General features: G+C 35.4%; 1 protein-coding gene across 6 annotated transcripts in view; it reads left to right on the top strand.

The window, feature by feature from the left end:
• Positions 1–15,691, top strand: part of QKI (QKI, KH domain containing RNA binding) — a 150,398-nt gene that overhangs the window by 54,245 nt on the left and 80,462 nt on the right. For all 6 annotated transcript variants that reach the window (XR_014850805.1, XM_085055326.1, XM_085055328.1 and 3 more), the window contains exon 3: positions 8,436–8,552. Coding sequence is in view for 5 of the 6 variants with exons in the window: in XM_085055326.1 (XP_084911452.1) it covers positions 8,436–8,552 (117 nt within the window). In the remaining variant the exon portion in view is untranslated. The remainder of the gene's footprint in view (positions 1–8,435; positions 8,553–15,691) is intronic.

Below are 15,691 nucleotides of genomic sequence, written 5' to 3' on the forward strand. Positions count from 1 at the left end.
CTCTGTTAAAAATGTATACAGTACTAAAAGATGGAACCAGTCTTAGTGCATTACATACATACTGAAAATGATGTTTAGCCATTTACTACATGAAGGAAAAGAAAAATCTTTCCACTATCTCCTTTTTTCATTCGTAATAAGGATGTTGTTCTCTTTGTGACAACTCAAATTTTACAGAATCGGAGCTACTTTAAGTATTTTAGGTGTAGTAGCTTTTGTTAAATGCTGGGGATTAAATTACTCCCACTTGAAGTAATCTCAGAGGTAAACTGATCCGCTAGAAGTTTTGATTTTGTTTATCCAGCATGAAAGTACCTAATTGAAAATGACAGAACCTAATTTTTTGAGGGTTGATATTCTGTATTTTATTCTCCAGTACCTCAGTGGTTATAGCTTTGTATTTAAGTGATGAAGAGATTATTTAATAATTTGTATGCATAAGTTGCTTACAGCATAGCATTTCTAATTTACTACTTAACTTCATCACTTAAATGCTTCAATAGTTCTCATTTAGCTTTGATTATGGTATGAGAATGGTTTATATCAGATACACACAGCAAATATAAGTGGATATATTTGACATAAGCAGATTATACATGTCCTGCTGATACTCACTACATGTGTGCTTTGGCCTTTACTTGGTTATTTTGTGTGAGGCATATAAACATGCCATGTTTAGAGAATGAAGAGAATGTTTCTCATTCATTGTTGTCTGCAGAATCTCTTCTATTACCAGGAGTAGGTGGGTATGGTAGAGACTTGGGTAGACAACTTCACATATTGTCACTAGCAGTCTTAACAACTACTTAAAGTTAGTTTATATATAAAAATAAACTTCTAAATGTGGGTACTATTGTCTGTGTTCACTGTATTGACAATGGTAATACCATCTGCTCTGTCAGCCTCTTCTCTCTTTAAAATCTTGTCAGATAACCTGTTTTTCTTGACTGTGTTACAAACTTGCTGGATTCCACAAGAGCACATTTAATCCACTGAATACATGCTAATGCAGTTAATGAACAATTTCACTATTTCAGCATTATTCTTGAAGTATTATACTTTTCCGTTCTGATTTCTGAAATGTATATGAGTGGCTGTTCATGTAAACGTTGCCTTCTTTGTTTTTAGTTAATCTATAACGTGGTCACTGAGTAAGCTGTGTATGGGATGCACTTGTTTTTATTTGATAGTAGTTCTGATTGCTTCAGAAAAAGCTGTGTAGCTGTTCTCTGTTGTGAAAAGTATGGTTTGAATCACTGAAAATACTTAATAAGGCATGAAATGTATCGGAGGTTTTCTCTTCATGGAAAAAGAAACTTTCCCCTTTTGTTAATGGCAACCTACCAAAAAATGTAGTGGTATCATCTTCTGTATGGGATGGCATAGTGGCAACAGTTTGAAGTATTTAAATGCTAGTTCTCTTAACAGCATGTGTATGTGTTTGTACACATACATGCACATAAATACACATCACTACAGCTGTGCTTGTAAAAAAAGCCAAATATCCCCCTCTCCCCCCAAGTAAAAAAACCAACCTAAAACCTCAAAGCAACAACCAAAAGACAGTTTTTTGACAAAGTTGTCATTGTGGAAATGGTTATATGGTCATGGTATACTAATGAAATAAATATTGCAAATTGTTCTTGCTAGAAAGCATATTCAGTGTAAGGTAGGGTAAATTGCCCATTTATTATTTCTTCTTCTATATAAAATGTTTCAAATTAGTTTCTCAGAAATCCAGTCTCAAAGGTACCTATCTGTAATTTTATGCTACAAGTTTTGTTTTGTTTATTAAACACTAAACTACCTAACTGAAAGTATGTAATCTTACCTTAAGGTTTAATATGCTGTCTTTTGTTTTCTAATACCTCAAGTGGTTTTATACTTGTTTCAAATAAGAGGCTTTCAAAAAATCAAATCAGCCATATGTATCTGATTTATTTTTTTATGATTATCTAAAACTCAGCTGAGAGCAATGCAAGATTTTCTGAGAGATGCAGAAATACTTCATGGAAAAAGAACTGCACTACCAGTATCATAAAACAATATTCCTTTATAAAGAAAACAATGAAAAAAAAATCAAACCTAAATTTGCTAATTTTGGTGGGTCAGTGAAAGCTTTTATTGGATTCAGAGTCCATTCTTGTATTTGTTTTGTCAACATAGTGCTATTTTTTATCTCCTACTTTAGTATTTCCAGTATTTAGTATTTAGTATTTAGGATTGGTGGGGGGTTTTTTTGTGTATAGATGTTTCAATTAAATGCATTAGCTGATTTAATTTGTAAAAAACATGCATGAAAATACATACTTGGATTTAATTGTATCTTTAAGAAATTTATTAATCCTTAGGAGTAATGTTAATGTTGCTCACAAAGAGTACTCTCATTAGACAAACACCATCGTGAGTGTCATACACATTCATCATGCTTTGTTTTGAATGCCTTCATTGTCTTGCAGCTCCTTTGTGTCTCTTCATTACTTTGTTTCCATGGCTGGCATTTTAGCCTGTGACTCTGTCAGATTAAGTTATCTCCTAAATGGTCTTGGAATATGACTATTGCAGTCTGAAGACATAGAAGGTTTCCTCTGAGGTGGCTGAACTGACTGTCAGCGTTGCTGCTAAAGATAAAATTACCAGATGTTCTCCCTTATAACATCCAGTTTTTAGTTGCTTCTTAACCATTATATATTTTAACCACTGAACCATGCAGAGTCCTGGTCTTCAAATGCTTTTTATTTGGTGTGGAAAATCATGATGAAAATGAAATGAGCAGGAAATGCTGCTTTCCATGTCTTCAAAAAGCAAACTAACCACCAGGACATTTTAAACTGCATTTTTGAGATGCATTAGTTTGTTTAAAGTATCAATATGCAATCTGAAAGCTGATTTGAGTATGGAGAAGGCTGAATATAAGGTCCAGTTTTCTCTCTTCATGAAAATCCACCTTCAGCTGGCAGTTACGTCTAACATATAACTAAGCTGTAAAATAAAATTGGGAAAGAATATGGATAAGGGAAGGCAAAGCTGCTTGCTAACTGATAGAGAAGTCTGAAGTTTTTGTCCTGTTACTATTAAAAAAAAAGAAATTATATGTAAAGGTAGTCTCAGAATGGAAAACTTCTTTTTCTATATGACATAACCATACTGAAGCTGATTTCTACAGGAAGTTAAGAAGTAACATCATCAAGAGTGGGTATTTATGGTTACAAGTACTCAGTTGTAGTAATTACAGTGGGGTTTTTTTCTTAAGGAAATAATAGCATTTTTGGGATTTTTCTAAATTGGGGGTCAGAAGGTGAAACAAATGGTAGATTACTAGAAACACAGATGCATTGCAAAGCATTTGTTATGAATCATTAGTAAAGAAAGGGCTCCTTTTTTGAGTGCTTATAATTTTTTTCTGAATTTAGCTGCTTATTATATATTAAAGTATGCTTAAACATGAAGTGTAGAGCATCTTTTGGTGTTGGTATAATGAGGAACTACTGAGCTTTTCTTGAGACTTTCCTTAAAATAAAAAGCCTTCAGGGCTGCGTATGAAAAGTACTCAAATACGCATTGTGCTTAAGGAACATAAAAGCTTTTTAAGACTTTCCTTAATTTTCTTAATTCTTCAGTTGAAATAGTCTTGAAGAATAGCTTGTTTTGGCTTTTTTCCAGCGATAAGTAACTGATTCTACAAAATCAATGTTTAGCAAGTCAGTGGAACATTTGCTAATAAGATGGTAGAACAGATGAGTTTTTAATTGAGTTAAATAATTGTTTAATCAAATGCATATGTTTATGTTCTTTCTTAGTAGATTTGGATATTTCAGTCAAATTGGATGTTTTCAAATTCATCTCCAGTAATGAACTAAAGAAATTTTTTTCCTAAGTTAAATTAGATCTTGCCATATCTTTGTTTCATATTTCAAAGGAAAACACCAAATACTAAAGTCACAATAGTAGTATGAAATTTAGTACCGCTGGTCTACCTGAAGTTCCTCAGATTTTAACTTGCATGGAAAGTTCCTTAAACACTGCATTTCCCCTCCTGTAAAAACCAGACACACTTTTTTGCAGTCTCTTATTAATCAGCAGCTCTGAGTCTTTGGCGTGGTTAATTCTTACTTTTCTTTACTACTTCTGTTCTGGGTGTGGAGCACAGAAGGCACTGTAAGCATAGAAGGACTATAAAAGCACTTGGTCTGCTTAGGAAGTAGTTGTTTTCTGCATAGGCAATACAAGATGTTTTTATCAGGGAATTATGCAGTGGACTTGATAGATAGGTCACCACATTGAAATTTTGTCTACTCTTGGGAATGTCAGTTGCTGCAGAATAATCATTACTATCCCAGAGTAGGTACAGACATTAGGATTTAGAGCAGCTTTTTCTTCTTCCTCAGTACGTTCATGCTTAAACACTTTGAGTAACAGAGATCCTCATGTGCAGTCTTTCAACATATGCTGTCTGTCTCTTTTCTTTAAGGGTGTGTGTTTTGGACATCATCTCAAAGAAAGGCAGCAGCTGTCTTACACACCAGCAAGAACCAGTAGTGTTTTGTACATGCTGAAAACTTCAAACTTGAAAGGTTAGCAAACTAAGGGAATGTGAGTGATGATGTGGAGAAACAGGCAGAGAGGGAGAGCAACAAGGGTGTAACTGGCTGGAACTTCAGCACCTGAGCTCTGCTAAACACTCTTAATTCTTGGCTTTTAGGATGCTCTTGTGTTTGTGTGTCAGGATACAATTTCTTCTGGAAGTTGTTTCTTTAATTCTAATTCTGAGTTGAGGAAGATTTGAGCACACGAAAATAAAACCCAGGAAAACAATTGTAAAATACCACGAGTGAAAATTTTACATGTAGAAATACATTCAGTGTAGAGAGATACTAATTGTTGTGGAAGGAGAGACTGACTTCATTTGGTTGCTTTTTCTGTTACTGATGTAGAAGCAGTTAATTTTAGCATGAGTCACTCCTGCTGACTTTTTAACGCAATCTTTCTTTTCAACCTCATGTGTGAGGTTAGATATGTTCAAAGTAGCGTAGTCTTAAATTGGTCGGATTGATTTCTGAACCACTGCTTTTTCTATACTAGCAATTCTCTGGGGGTAAGGTGAATCCTATAGTACTAGACAAATGCAAAGTGAGAAACACTGTCAGAAATTAGAGGGAAATATTGTTAGCTTTGTCTTTATACAAATGTTAGAACAAATAGTATCCTTGAACACAGGTGTGTCATTTGTAGAGAAATGCAAAGCAATGAAGAGTGTGATTGGGTGGCAGTATGAGGCAAAGAGCATGAGAAGTATTGAGTTAGATGTTAAGATTGGTCTTTTGAATTTGTCAGATGTCTCATTCTGATAATTCTGTTTGATAGTCTTTCTGGCCTGAGAGGTAAGAGAAGCAATAGCTGCAGATGCAACTGTATTCTGACAAAATTGTCTAACTTGAAGGCTTACTCTGTGTTCCTGAGTTGTGGTCTTGCTGGTCACTGCTCTCTCTGACAAGAATGAATTATGTTTTTCTGTGAGTCCTGAACTAGGACTTTAAAGGTGGTTATCTGAGGAACTGATTCCTGACAGTGATGTAGCAGTACAAAAGGTAGAGGATCATTAGTTAAAGGAATAATTGGCTTAATCTGTGACTGATTACTGATGAGTCAATTAAGACTGCACCTCAGGAGGGGTCCTGCAGAGTTCTTCATCTTGTATCTCTAACACATGGAAGAAAACTTGGTTGGTAGGATACAAAATATGCTTAGGAAAAAAATAAGTCATTACCAAATACTTTCAAAGACAGTTTTGAATTTTAATTCTGTCTTGAAATTACTGTGCCTGAAGTCAACCACGTGGAATTCATTAACAAATGTAGAGCAATGTTTTGTTGTAGAAGGGCATAAAAGTTGCATATGAATATAAAACTAGGGAAAAGGATCAAGGCTGAGATAATGGAGAAGAGTATTTGGGGACAATGAATGTAAAAACAAACATAAGAACTAAATTTTTGAGGGAGGGGAAGAAGCAACCTGGGGTGTGTTAATGTGGTTTATAAGATAGAATTGTTCTGAGTAACTTAACTTTGTTGAGATCTCAGTATAAGTATTGCCTTGTCTAGGCATCCTGCTTTTAGAAATTGTCACATTGTAGGGCCCAAGAGAGGCAATGAGAACAGGCCAGGGTTTGGAAGCAATAGTCCAAAAAGACTCCAAGTGTTAATACGTAGGGTTTGGAAAGAAAAGGCAGGGTTGAGCTGCCTTGGAACAGTTTGTGAAGGCTCTTCATAAGGAACATGTCCTGGGAGTAATTGGTAAAGGAGCTGGCTTAACATTTAACAGAATGTGTTGCAGTTCAAGTCTGTGATTTCTCAACTAGAAATTCTAAATAGTGTTCAGACAACATGAATAAAGTTGCAAACTTGAGAGTAATATAGATTCCTCCTTTTTCTCAGTATTCTATATCTTTCTATTTAATTTATTTTTATGCAAAGTATATTATTATGCGATTGTTCTTTTAGTCATGATCCAAATTAATGAAACATTAGAGACTGCTGTTTTTCTTGGGATATTGAGAATATTACAATAGTCAGCTTGTGTGTTGGTTAAAATACTGATTTCAAGTTAACTTTGCAATATTATTTTAGCATTATTGGTGGAATGGCATGGATATCTAAAGTTCTAGTGTACAAAAGTGTGGTTGTGGAGAAAGGCAAGTAAGATGCTGTTCATGTAAGGCAGCGGTACAATTTTAGTATTAAACAGAAAATGTGTGACATGTTGTAAGATTTTAATAATATTTCACAGCTGAATTTTATTACTTGTAACTAGTTCATTGCTTTATCCAGGCTTAGTGAACGTTTCTTAATTTCTTATGATTCACAGTTTCTGTGTGTGATCACAAGTTCCTTTAGTCTTTATTCCACACCCCCTCACCTCCCAGTAGTTGATTCAGACTTCATAATATGTGTTTTCTGAGCTTGCAATATTAAATAACTTTGGGAGTATATATTCCTTAGGCATAGTTTAGCTGCTGTGAAACGCTGTTAATTTTGTTGAAGAACTTTAATTTGCTTGTGTTCATAATTTCTGCTCACTCTTAAATCATTCCTGGTCTTTGCAGTTTCATAAGGATTTCAAATACGTTGAGTTTTAGTACTCAAACCCAATTTTAATTAGCTGAGGAAATGAAAGCAAAGAACTTCTTCACAATTCCATTGAATAACTTTGTTTACTGAGATCTAAAATATCCAGACTTATGTCCTTACAACAGAGTTTCTGTTCTCCTAATTTCTTCTTTGAATTTAATGTTCAGTCTGAAATTTTTTATTTTATCTATCCTTTGAGCTGGTGCTTCATCTTTGCTCTGCAGTTGTCAAAGGGTTCTGCTCTGTGTTCCCAATGCTACCATCACTTAGTGCTGTTTTTATTTATGTCTTAATTTTCAGAATGTGTGGTTGAAAATAATGAAAGGAAAAAAGCTCTTGAAAATAACTAGAAAATAATGTTATGTATAGCTAAATGGTGGTATTACTGTGTTGAGTGTAGGCAGGGGGCTGTCTGCTGAAGTTTGCCAATTAAACATGAAATACAAATACATGCTTTATTTGTATGTACAACTGAATAAATCATGCAGCTTACAAAAAGTGATATGCTTTTGTTGTGTCTGTATATACACATAAATTTTTATATGTATTATACATATTTTATAGATGTGTGTGTGTGTGTTCATATATATGTGACAATACAATGTTTTAAAGAAATGTTGCCCATGAAACCTAAAATGAACATGTAAGAGGCCTCATTTTTTTTCTGAAGGAAATGCTATGGCATGTGTAGTTAAAAAAGAGTTTCTGTAGATAGACTTCCCAGATTGAGCCAACCAGAACCACATGGAACAGGGAAAAAGAATGCTGCCTGCAGGTTCCTTAGCTGTGAGCAGGGAGCAAGGGAACAGGGAGTGTGGGGGCCTTTCCTGAGGTCTTGAGCCATTGTGGGGCTGGAGCTCACCTGGCACCAGAGCATGCCCACCAGATGGAATTTGTGTGAATGTGAGGTCGTGCATCCAGCCCCTGTGTGCTTCCTTGCCGTGATCCACCTCGTTGGCTATGGATGGGCATGGCTGGACACCTTAGTGGTGAGGGAGAGTGGCTCAGCGTTTCTGTAAGAGCTCCTACTACTTAATGAGGAAATTAAGACCACTGCTGCTGTAGACTACCTGATGTTACATTTAAAGAACCTAGTTTCATCTGAAACTTGTTTTCCCACAACTGGGGTCACGTGGGTACTTAATGTATGAAAGGAGTACCTAACTCATTTTTCAACCTTAGGTATTAAGTGTGGTGTCATAAACCATTAAACACCTGATATTTTTAGACACAGAAATACCATCTTGTTACATATTTAATTAATTTTCTTTACTTGGTTTTATAGAATTATTTATTTTTTTCTTTCAGTTTAACTTTGTTGGAAGAATCCTTGGGCCCAGAGGACTAACAGCTAAACAGCTTGAGGCAGAAACAGGATGCAAGATAATGGTCCGAGGGAAGGGCTCGATGAGGGACAAAAAGAAGGTAAGGTCTTAAAGGGTAGTGTAGTTTCAGATACCTAATTTTATTTTCTAATGGAAGATAAGTTCAGGTCTCTCGCTCTTACTTGTTGTGTTCTTACTGTTATGCTTTTTTGTTATCTAGTGTCTTATACAGACTTGGTACATAACACAGGCTGTCCTGAAGAAGTGAAATGTACATGCTCCATAATTCTGCAATTGGGAGTCTAAATAGCAATTAGAAAGTATTCTTAAGTAATAAGTAACTTAGAATTGTGTCACGTTTCACAAGGTAAAGGTAAAATTCAGGTTAAATGTATTTCTCTAGGAAAGAGCTGCTAACCTCAAAGGTCTTATTAATAACTTTATTGTATTGAATTACCAAAGTAATGATTTGTGCATGGAGTGTGGAGTTGAAAAAAAAATGGAGTTAAATGTATTTCTGGCAGTCAGTTCTGTCCGAGTGAACCAAAAAGCGTTGTGTTTCTGGTTTTGTTTTGTGTTCAGGTGCAGTTGCAAAGTGATTAGGGCTGTTCTTGCCTTGTCCTGTAATATGCATGCTCTGCCCATATGAATAGGGAAACTGCATGATAGAGCCTTCTTTAATGTCAAGTTGCTCTTGTGGTAACTCTTTTTCTAGGTTTATTTTCTAGCTATTTCTCACTACCTCTGGTTACTGCTCCTGAAGTTACACCAACATCTACACTGTAGTTTTGAATGTTTCCTCTTTGTCTCAGAAGTACTGTTCTTTTTTTTTAGGAGACCCCCCCCCCTTTTGTGATCAGTCACATAACACATTCTGTTGATACATATGTAGTACATTACAATAGAAGTTAATGTCTACCTTGTTAAACATCTCTTCCTTCCCAGAGTTTATAAATGTGTTACCTTCAAATTTCATTTAATGTCTCCTGTTTTGATAATCTGCTGTGATTCAGTCACCATCCTTTGTCTTGTTCTGCCATTCTTGTAGGTTTTGGAGTTTGCGAAATGTCTGTTGGAGTTTGTGAAATGTCTACTACAGAATCAGAGTGGTGGAGGTTCCCCTCCTCAGGCAGAGTCACTATGCCCAGGTTGCCTAGGACCATGTCCAGATGGCTGTTAGGTGTAGTGTCCTCCCACCACTGTGTCCTGTCCTGTGGGGAGTCATCTCTCTAGACAGTTTGGGCAGCTTTACTTTCCAGAGAAGTATTTTGGACTGATTTCCCCTACTCTCCATGTCTCTTTTATTTTAATTTTATTTTTTGACTGTTCACAGAAGAGTAGGCAGTGGGAGTTACTGGAGTTTTGTATTTAAGAAAAAGATTAAAGAAGCTGAGACCTTCTGAGTGAGTCACCTGGTGTTTTTAAGTTTAGTAAGAAAAGAAAACTAGCTTCAACAAGGACAAGTATGGCATATCAGATAAAACCTCATACATGTTAAAAAGCTAGAAATTGATCCAGTCAGCACTTGAATGCCCATTACAACTTCTAAGTTGATTCTCTCATAATTTTTGAGCCTAAAGTACTTGACTATTGATAATTTAATGAGATAATACTGCGGTTAAGAGTGGAATGTATTTGAATGATAGCACAGTATCATGTATTTGTATACCAAAAAGTACAATATTGGTTGTAAACCAGTGCTGAGTGCCAAATAATTTTCTTCATAAAACTGATTTTCATGCCATGCATTCCTAAGCTTTTTATAGTTCATTTGCTCTCCTGAGGTGATTTGTATTGGTCATTAGTTCACATTTTTCAGAGCAGACTTTTTGGTGCTATACTTTTGATGAAGTAGGAAGAATTTCATAGTCTTTGATTTTGATGCACACCAGTAAGATGTTTCTTGTAAAAATAATGATTTGGAAGCTGATTTAAGATACGGTGATCAAAGACTAAAGCAAGAATAAGTGACATCTGTCAGTCTGGAGCACAACTACACTTGCTACTGACTCTTGCCTCTTTTCCTGGTGAATTTTACTTACAGATGAACTCCCTAGCCTAGCAATGCAAGATGATCAACTTTCTTGACAGTCTGTGCCATTTAATGATAACCACCTTTTTTCATTTTCTCAACAGGCTTCTTTCGTTGCAGGTTGTACTTCAAAATGCTAATGAACTTCAAAGTGTAAAATACAGAAGTTACACAATTTTTTTCATCGCAGATTAGGATGCACTAATACTTTTTTAAAACCCTTTCCTTGCTTTAGAGTCAGTGTTGTTTAGAAAAGTCAGTATTTGAGATTTTTTTCAGTTTTCCCACTAGTTTTGAAATTTGGAGGAGATAAGAGATGCAGGTTAATTTTTATGTATATTTTGTAAGTATATTTTATAACTGCAAACCTGCTTTCCCAGTGCTAATTGTAAAAGAATCTATATTGGTTGTGAGAAGGAGTTATTACTAAAGCAGTGTCAATCTTATGTTACAGCTACATGATACTAAGTACCATCTCCTTGAATAAACTGTCCATGTACTATTCCTGCCTTGCTAGTGGTTGCAGAATCCAAGAGAAAGTACAAAGACGGACATGCTGGAAAATAAACCATCCAGATATGCTCTGTGGAGAATTTTCCTTTGCTGTGTGATCCTATGAAAGAAGTAATGAATTAGAAATCTTTGTCACATGGCCAAACCACTTGAACTGGCATCACATCTTGGAACTTGCTGACAGATTCCCCCCAGAAAGCAGGGGAAATCTTCAAATCGTTTGTATTTGAGGCTCAGCTGGTAATCAGAACATCTCTCTAGGCAGCTTTCACCAAATTTAAAATCAAAACCTTAATTACTGAGAATACTGTGATTAGAGCCTAGGGGTGCTTGAAGGAGATTACTGGGGAGGGAAGTGGGGTTGCAGGCATTCATCAAAAACTAATGAATGTGTAACTTTATTAAGACCAAGGCATTTTTTTGCTTAGTCTGAATGCACCTTTCATTATGCAGAGAAGAAAACTAGTAACTTGCACACTAGTTAAAGAATGCTTACAGTGAAGACTGTCCAGTGATGGATAAGCAAAACATTATTTTTCATCTCTCTTGTCTTACATGAATTCCATAAAATAGGCCTTGACACGCCCACAGGGAGTCAGTCCTGTGCTCTATATCACACTGCCATTATGTCACTTTACAGGGGATGAAGCCCAACAGCATCAGACTGTTGACTTGTCTCTTGGTCAATTCCATTGTTTTTTCCCATTTCATCCTACTTTTAGACAAGAATCTCCCCTAGAGCAGTGTGTGATAAGAGAGCATCATTCATTTTTACTTCACAAGGAAGCATCTCATTATGTATGATACATAGAACTTTTTTCTTACAGTTAGTAATCTCAAATAGAAGGGCAGGCAGCTATGCCATTCTAAATTGGAAGAACTCTGTGCCTTCAACCTCTGTAACAGCTTTAAGTCTGTTGCACTTCACTCCATATTAGATCATTTGAACTGATTTGTGGTTTCTGACCTACTTGTTCCAGCTTACTTGTTCCTACAAAGCTGTTCCCCTTGCAAGCAAAAACCTAAGGTTTAATGACAGACAGGCTCTCAGTTAGTACCAGTCTTAACCTTTGATTTGTGCAGAGTTGTTACAGTAAATAGATAATTGTTTCTTTGAACTGTCCATTTTTTCTGTTTTTTCAGTATGGCTAAAAAGGAATTAGAAAAACCGTGTCCTTAGTACCTGCACAAAGTTTGAGGAAGATTTCAGAGTGGAAAAATTTAGCTGTCTTGTGATCAGAATATTTTATTAAATTTGCATGCTGTGTGGTTTTATATATTTTTAATATTTTATTACCTTCTAGGCTTTGAAATATCCTCTCATCAGTTTTGTTTTCCAATGGGAAGACTTAAACATTCAGCTTAGCTAATAAAGTTATGTTACTGACATCAGATAATACGTTGTAGTGCATCTTGTTAAGCAAGCCCAATTACTGCCACCTTAATTATAAGATGCTTAACTTTTATAATCTGTGAACAGTACTGTGTGAACAACCCATAAAGGTCTGGTGCTGACACGCATGTTGAAATGGAATATATTCGGCATGTGAAGCAGCAAATGAAGTTGTTCTGTGTTTCAAAATGGAAGACTCACCAGCCATCATTGTTCTTGTGCTCTGGGAGTGAAATGCTTGGCTGAGGCCAGTTGCCTCTAACCCATGCCTCTGCACAAAAGCATGCTAGTAGTGTGTGACCATTGCATGTATCTATGTTGACAAATTGTGGTTTGGAATGGCAGTTTTAAAAAATTTTGTAACTAGTTGCAAAGATGGGATAGGAATGAGGAATAGTAGTAGAAAAAGTGCTTTAGGTGACTGGGAACAAAGGTGAAAGTGAAAAGCAACTCCACATTCATAATACAAGACTACAGTGACTGTCCTTTTATTAAAGAAAAAAATAATCCTTTTTTGACAATGCTGGTGGAGTTCCTGGAGGTCAGATGCTTACTTTTACATTTAGAACTATAATGAGCAGAATCCCTTGTCAATGTGCATCTTTAAGGATGCTGTTTATTAAAACTGACCTCTAGTTACTGGAAATTGACTGACTGAGACAGTGTGGAGCAGCATCTCAGCATGTTTGAGATGCTGTATTCTGCTTTGTTAATTTCTGTTGCAAATCAAAGCTGCAGCTGTCTATGTAAGAGACTATTACATTCATTTTAATTGCTATCAACTTTTAATGTGACTATACATTAAAAGTCATTGAATGAGCAGGCTTCTTAGCTAAGATTGAGATACAGCTTATACAGCATGTCCTGAATCTACTGCATTCAGGTTATAAATTCAGAGCAGAAAATAAGGCATTCAGAATGAAGTGTTTTAAGATATTACCCTAGGAACAATTAACTTTAGCATCCAGCGTCTTCTACAGTGACATTTCCTCTAAACACACTTTCTCATAAGTATATATGTCTTCATTAAGTTTGATTTCTCAAACTGATCAGGCTTGAGAGACTTTCTTCATACTTAATCTTTGACCACTACAATAACTGGCCTTTTATTTTTAAACTAACTCTAAATAAAGTCATATTCATGTAAACTTACATATTTATTGTATCACAGCAGCTATTTTAATACAGATGTTTAAGAATATACTTACTGGTTGATACTGCTTTGCCTTCCAACAGGTTCATTGTAAAACACAAGGTATGATGAAAATATTTTTGGTTGCTTGTAAGCTGGGTTTTTTGGTGGGTTTTCTTCCCCCCCCAGTAGTGAGTACTTTAGAAAATGGGCTAATCTGTTCCAATTTCAAAACCTTCATTTCATTTGAACTAGTTATTTTGGATACAGGAGAAATTGTAAAGCTGGATTTTACTATTATTATTATTATTATTATTAATTTTTTATTATTAAGGAATTGTTGAAGTATGGCCCTTTTCCTTTTTCACAGGCAAAACAGAAGTCTCTTGAGTTATATCCCTGGTAGTACTTTAGCAGTGACCCTCTCAAGAGTTTACACTATTAGCTAATAACATAAACAAAGAAAAAAAAGTCCTCTTACCAAGTTACTGATTTAATGACATAATTAAATGCTAAAGCCTACTGTATTTTTAATTCTTGGAAACATAGTTTTTAATAGACAGTGTTGAAGGTAATAGATGTTATTTCTCACTGACAGCAGGCTTGTTTTAAGCCTTTTCATGGGGGTTTTGTACTCCAGAGTTTCTGGAGTATTATCTTTGGATTCTTACCCTCATACATTTTTTCTTTTAGTAAAAAATGTTCAATTCACATTGACACTAGTGAAGAATGCAGGCACAACTAGCATTGTTGTGTATGGGAATGCAAATTTTTACAAGAAGAGAACATTCTCCTGAAGTTTTATATAAGATTTGACAAACGCTTCTTATTTGAAGTAATTTATTTCAAGAGCGTTTTCATAGCAGCCAGGGGAATGCTCTTACTTTCAAGAGGAGAATGGTTTTATTTTGAAGGGAAAAAAAATTAGGTGCCTGAGGACCTTAAAAATTATTACAAGGCAATATTAGTCTTTCAGAAAAAATTACTGATACGTATCTGATGCAATACATCTTTTAGATGGTCTATTTCTTACATACTTTTGTCCTTTATTGGCTACATACTGAATATATCCAATATATATTGGATATATTTCTACATGAGCTCAATACAAAGTTGCAGTTTCAAGCAGATTTTAACACTATTAAGACATGGGTTTTCCTATGTAATGTGAAAAGTAGCTGAAGCCTTTGGCTATGATTAACTTAACTATCAAAAATTCATTATGTGTCATTTTGTTCTGAGAGCAGTTAAATTCGTTATTGAGCTAATTAAATATGGAAATAACTGACTTTAACAAAATACTTCCTTAATGCCATTAAATACACTGGAAACTGTAGACTAGAGAAGTGTAATCAAAGGCCCTGCTTGTTGAAATCAGCTTGTATTTTGCTTTCCTTATATTTGTTTTTCTGTCAGTTCCCTGTGAGCAAAAAACCTTCTGATCAAGCAGCAAGAGAATCTAGATTATCTTGAAATAGGAGAAAAGTAGCATGAAGTGTAGTGGAAGAAGTATATCAAGGGAATCCTGAATCATTGCCTGAACATCTGTGTATAAACAAGTCTGGTTTATAAATTAAAATGCTGTGTCTATTGAATGGGAATTGACTCATCCTGCAGCATGGTAGAGGTTCTCTTTCTGCAGAATTACTCCTAAGGTTTTTTTAGGTGGGAAGCACAGAGAGTGGTAATTGTGTTGTAAAAGGTTGACCAGGTTACAGCTCAGTGTTTTGTTTGTAGTGTTTGAATAGCAGTTTTGAAAGGCTTGGGAGACTATGCATACAGAATTGTTTTGAGATACTGACAAAATTGTCTGCAAACATCTATCTGCATTTTGCTTTGCCTAGCAAAGTAGTGAAGCTAAGTTTAAATAATGAAAATCTACTGTAACCTGAGACTTTCTTTCATACTAACATTTCTAATTTTTTCAAGAATTAATGCTGTGATGATCTTGCTTACCAGAAATAATTTTTATTCAGGTTTGCATTTTCAATGTGTTTGTTCAGTATTATGCAACTGTGCTTGCAATTCTGTGTGGGAAAGGCCATGCTTGGTTTGAGGCTCATGGGAGTTTTCTTGTGCTGCTTGAAGATTGAGTCTACTTAAATGTGGGAATGGAGTGAGAACTTGTTGTTTCAGAGGGGACAGCAGCATGCCTCTGTGATTTGTCAG

This window comes from Lichenostomus cassidix, chromosome 3, assembly GCF_008360975.1.
Source record: "Lichenostomus cassidix isolate B80296 chromosome 3, HeHo_3.0, whole genome shotgun sequence".
NCBI lineage: Eukaryota > Metazoa > Chordata > Aves > Passeriformes > Meliphagidae > Lichenostomus > Lichenostomus cassidix.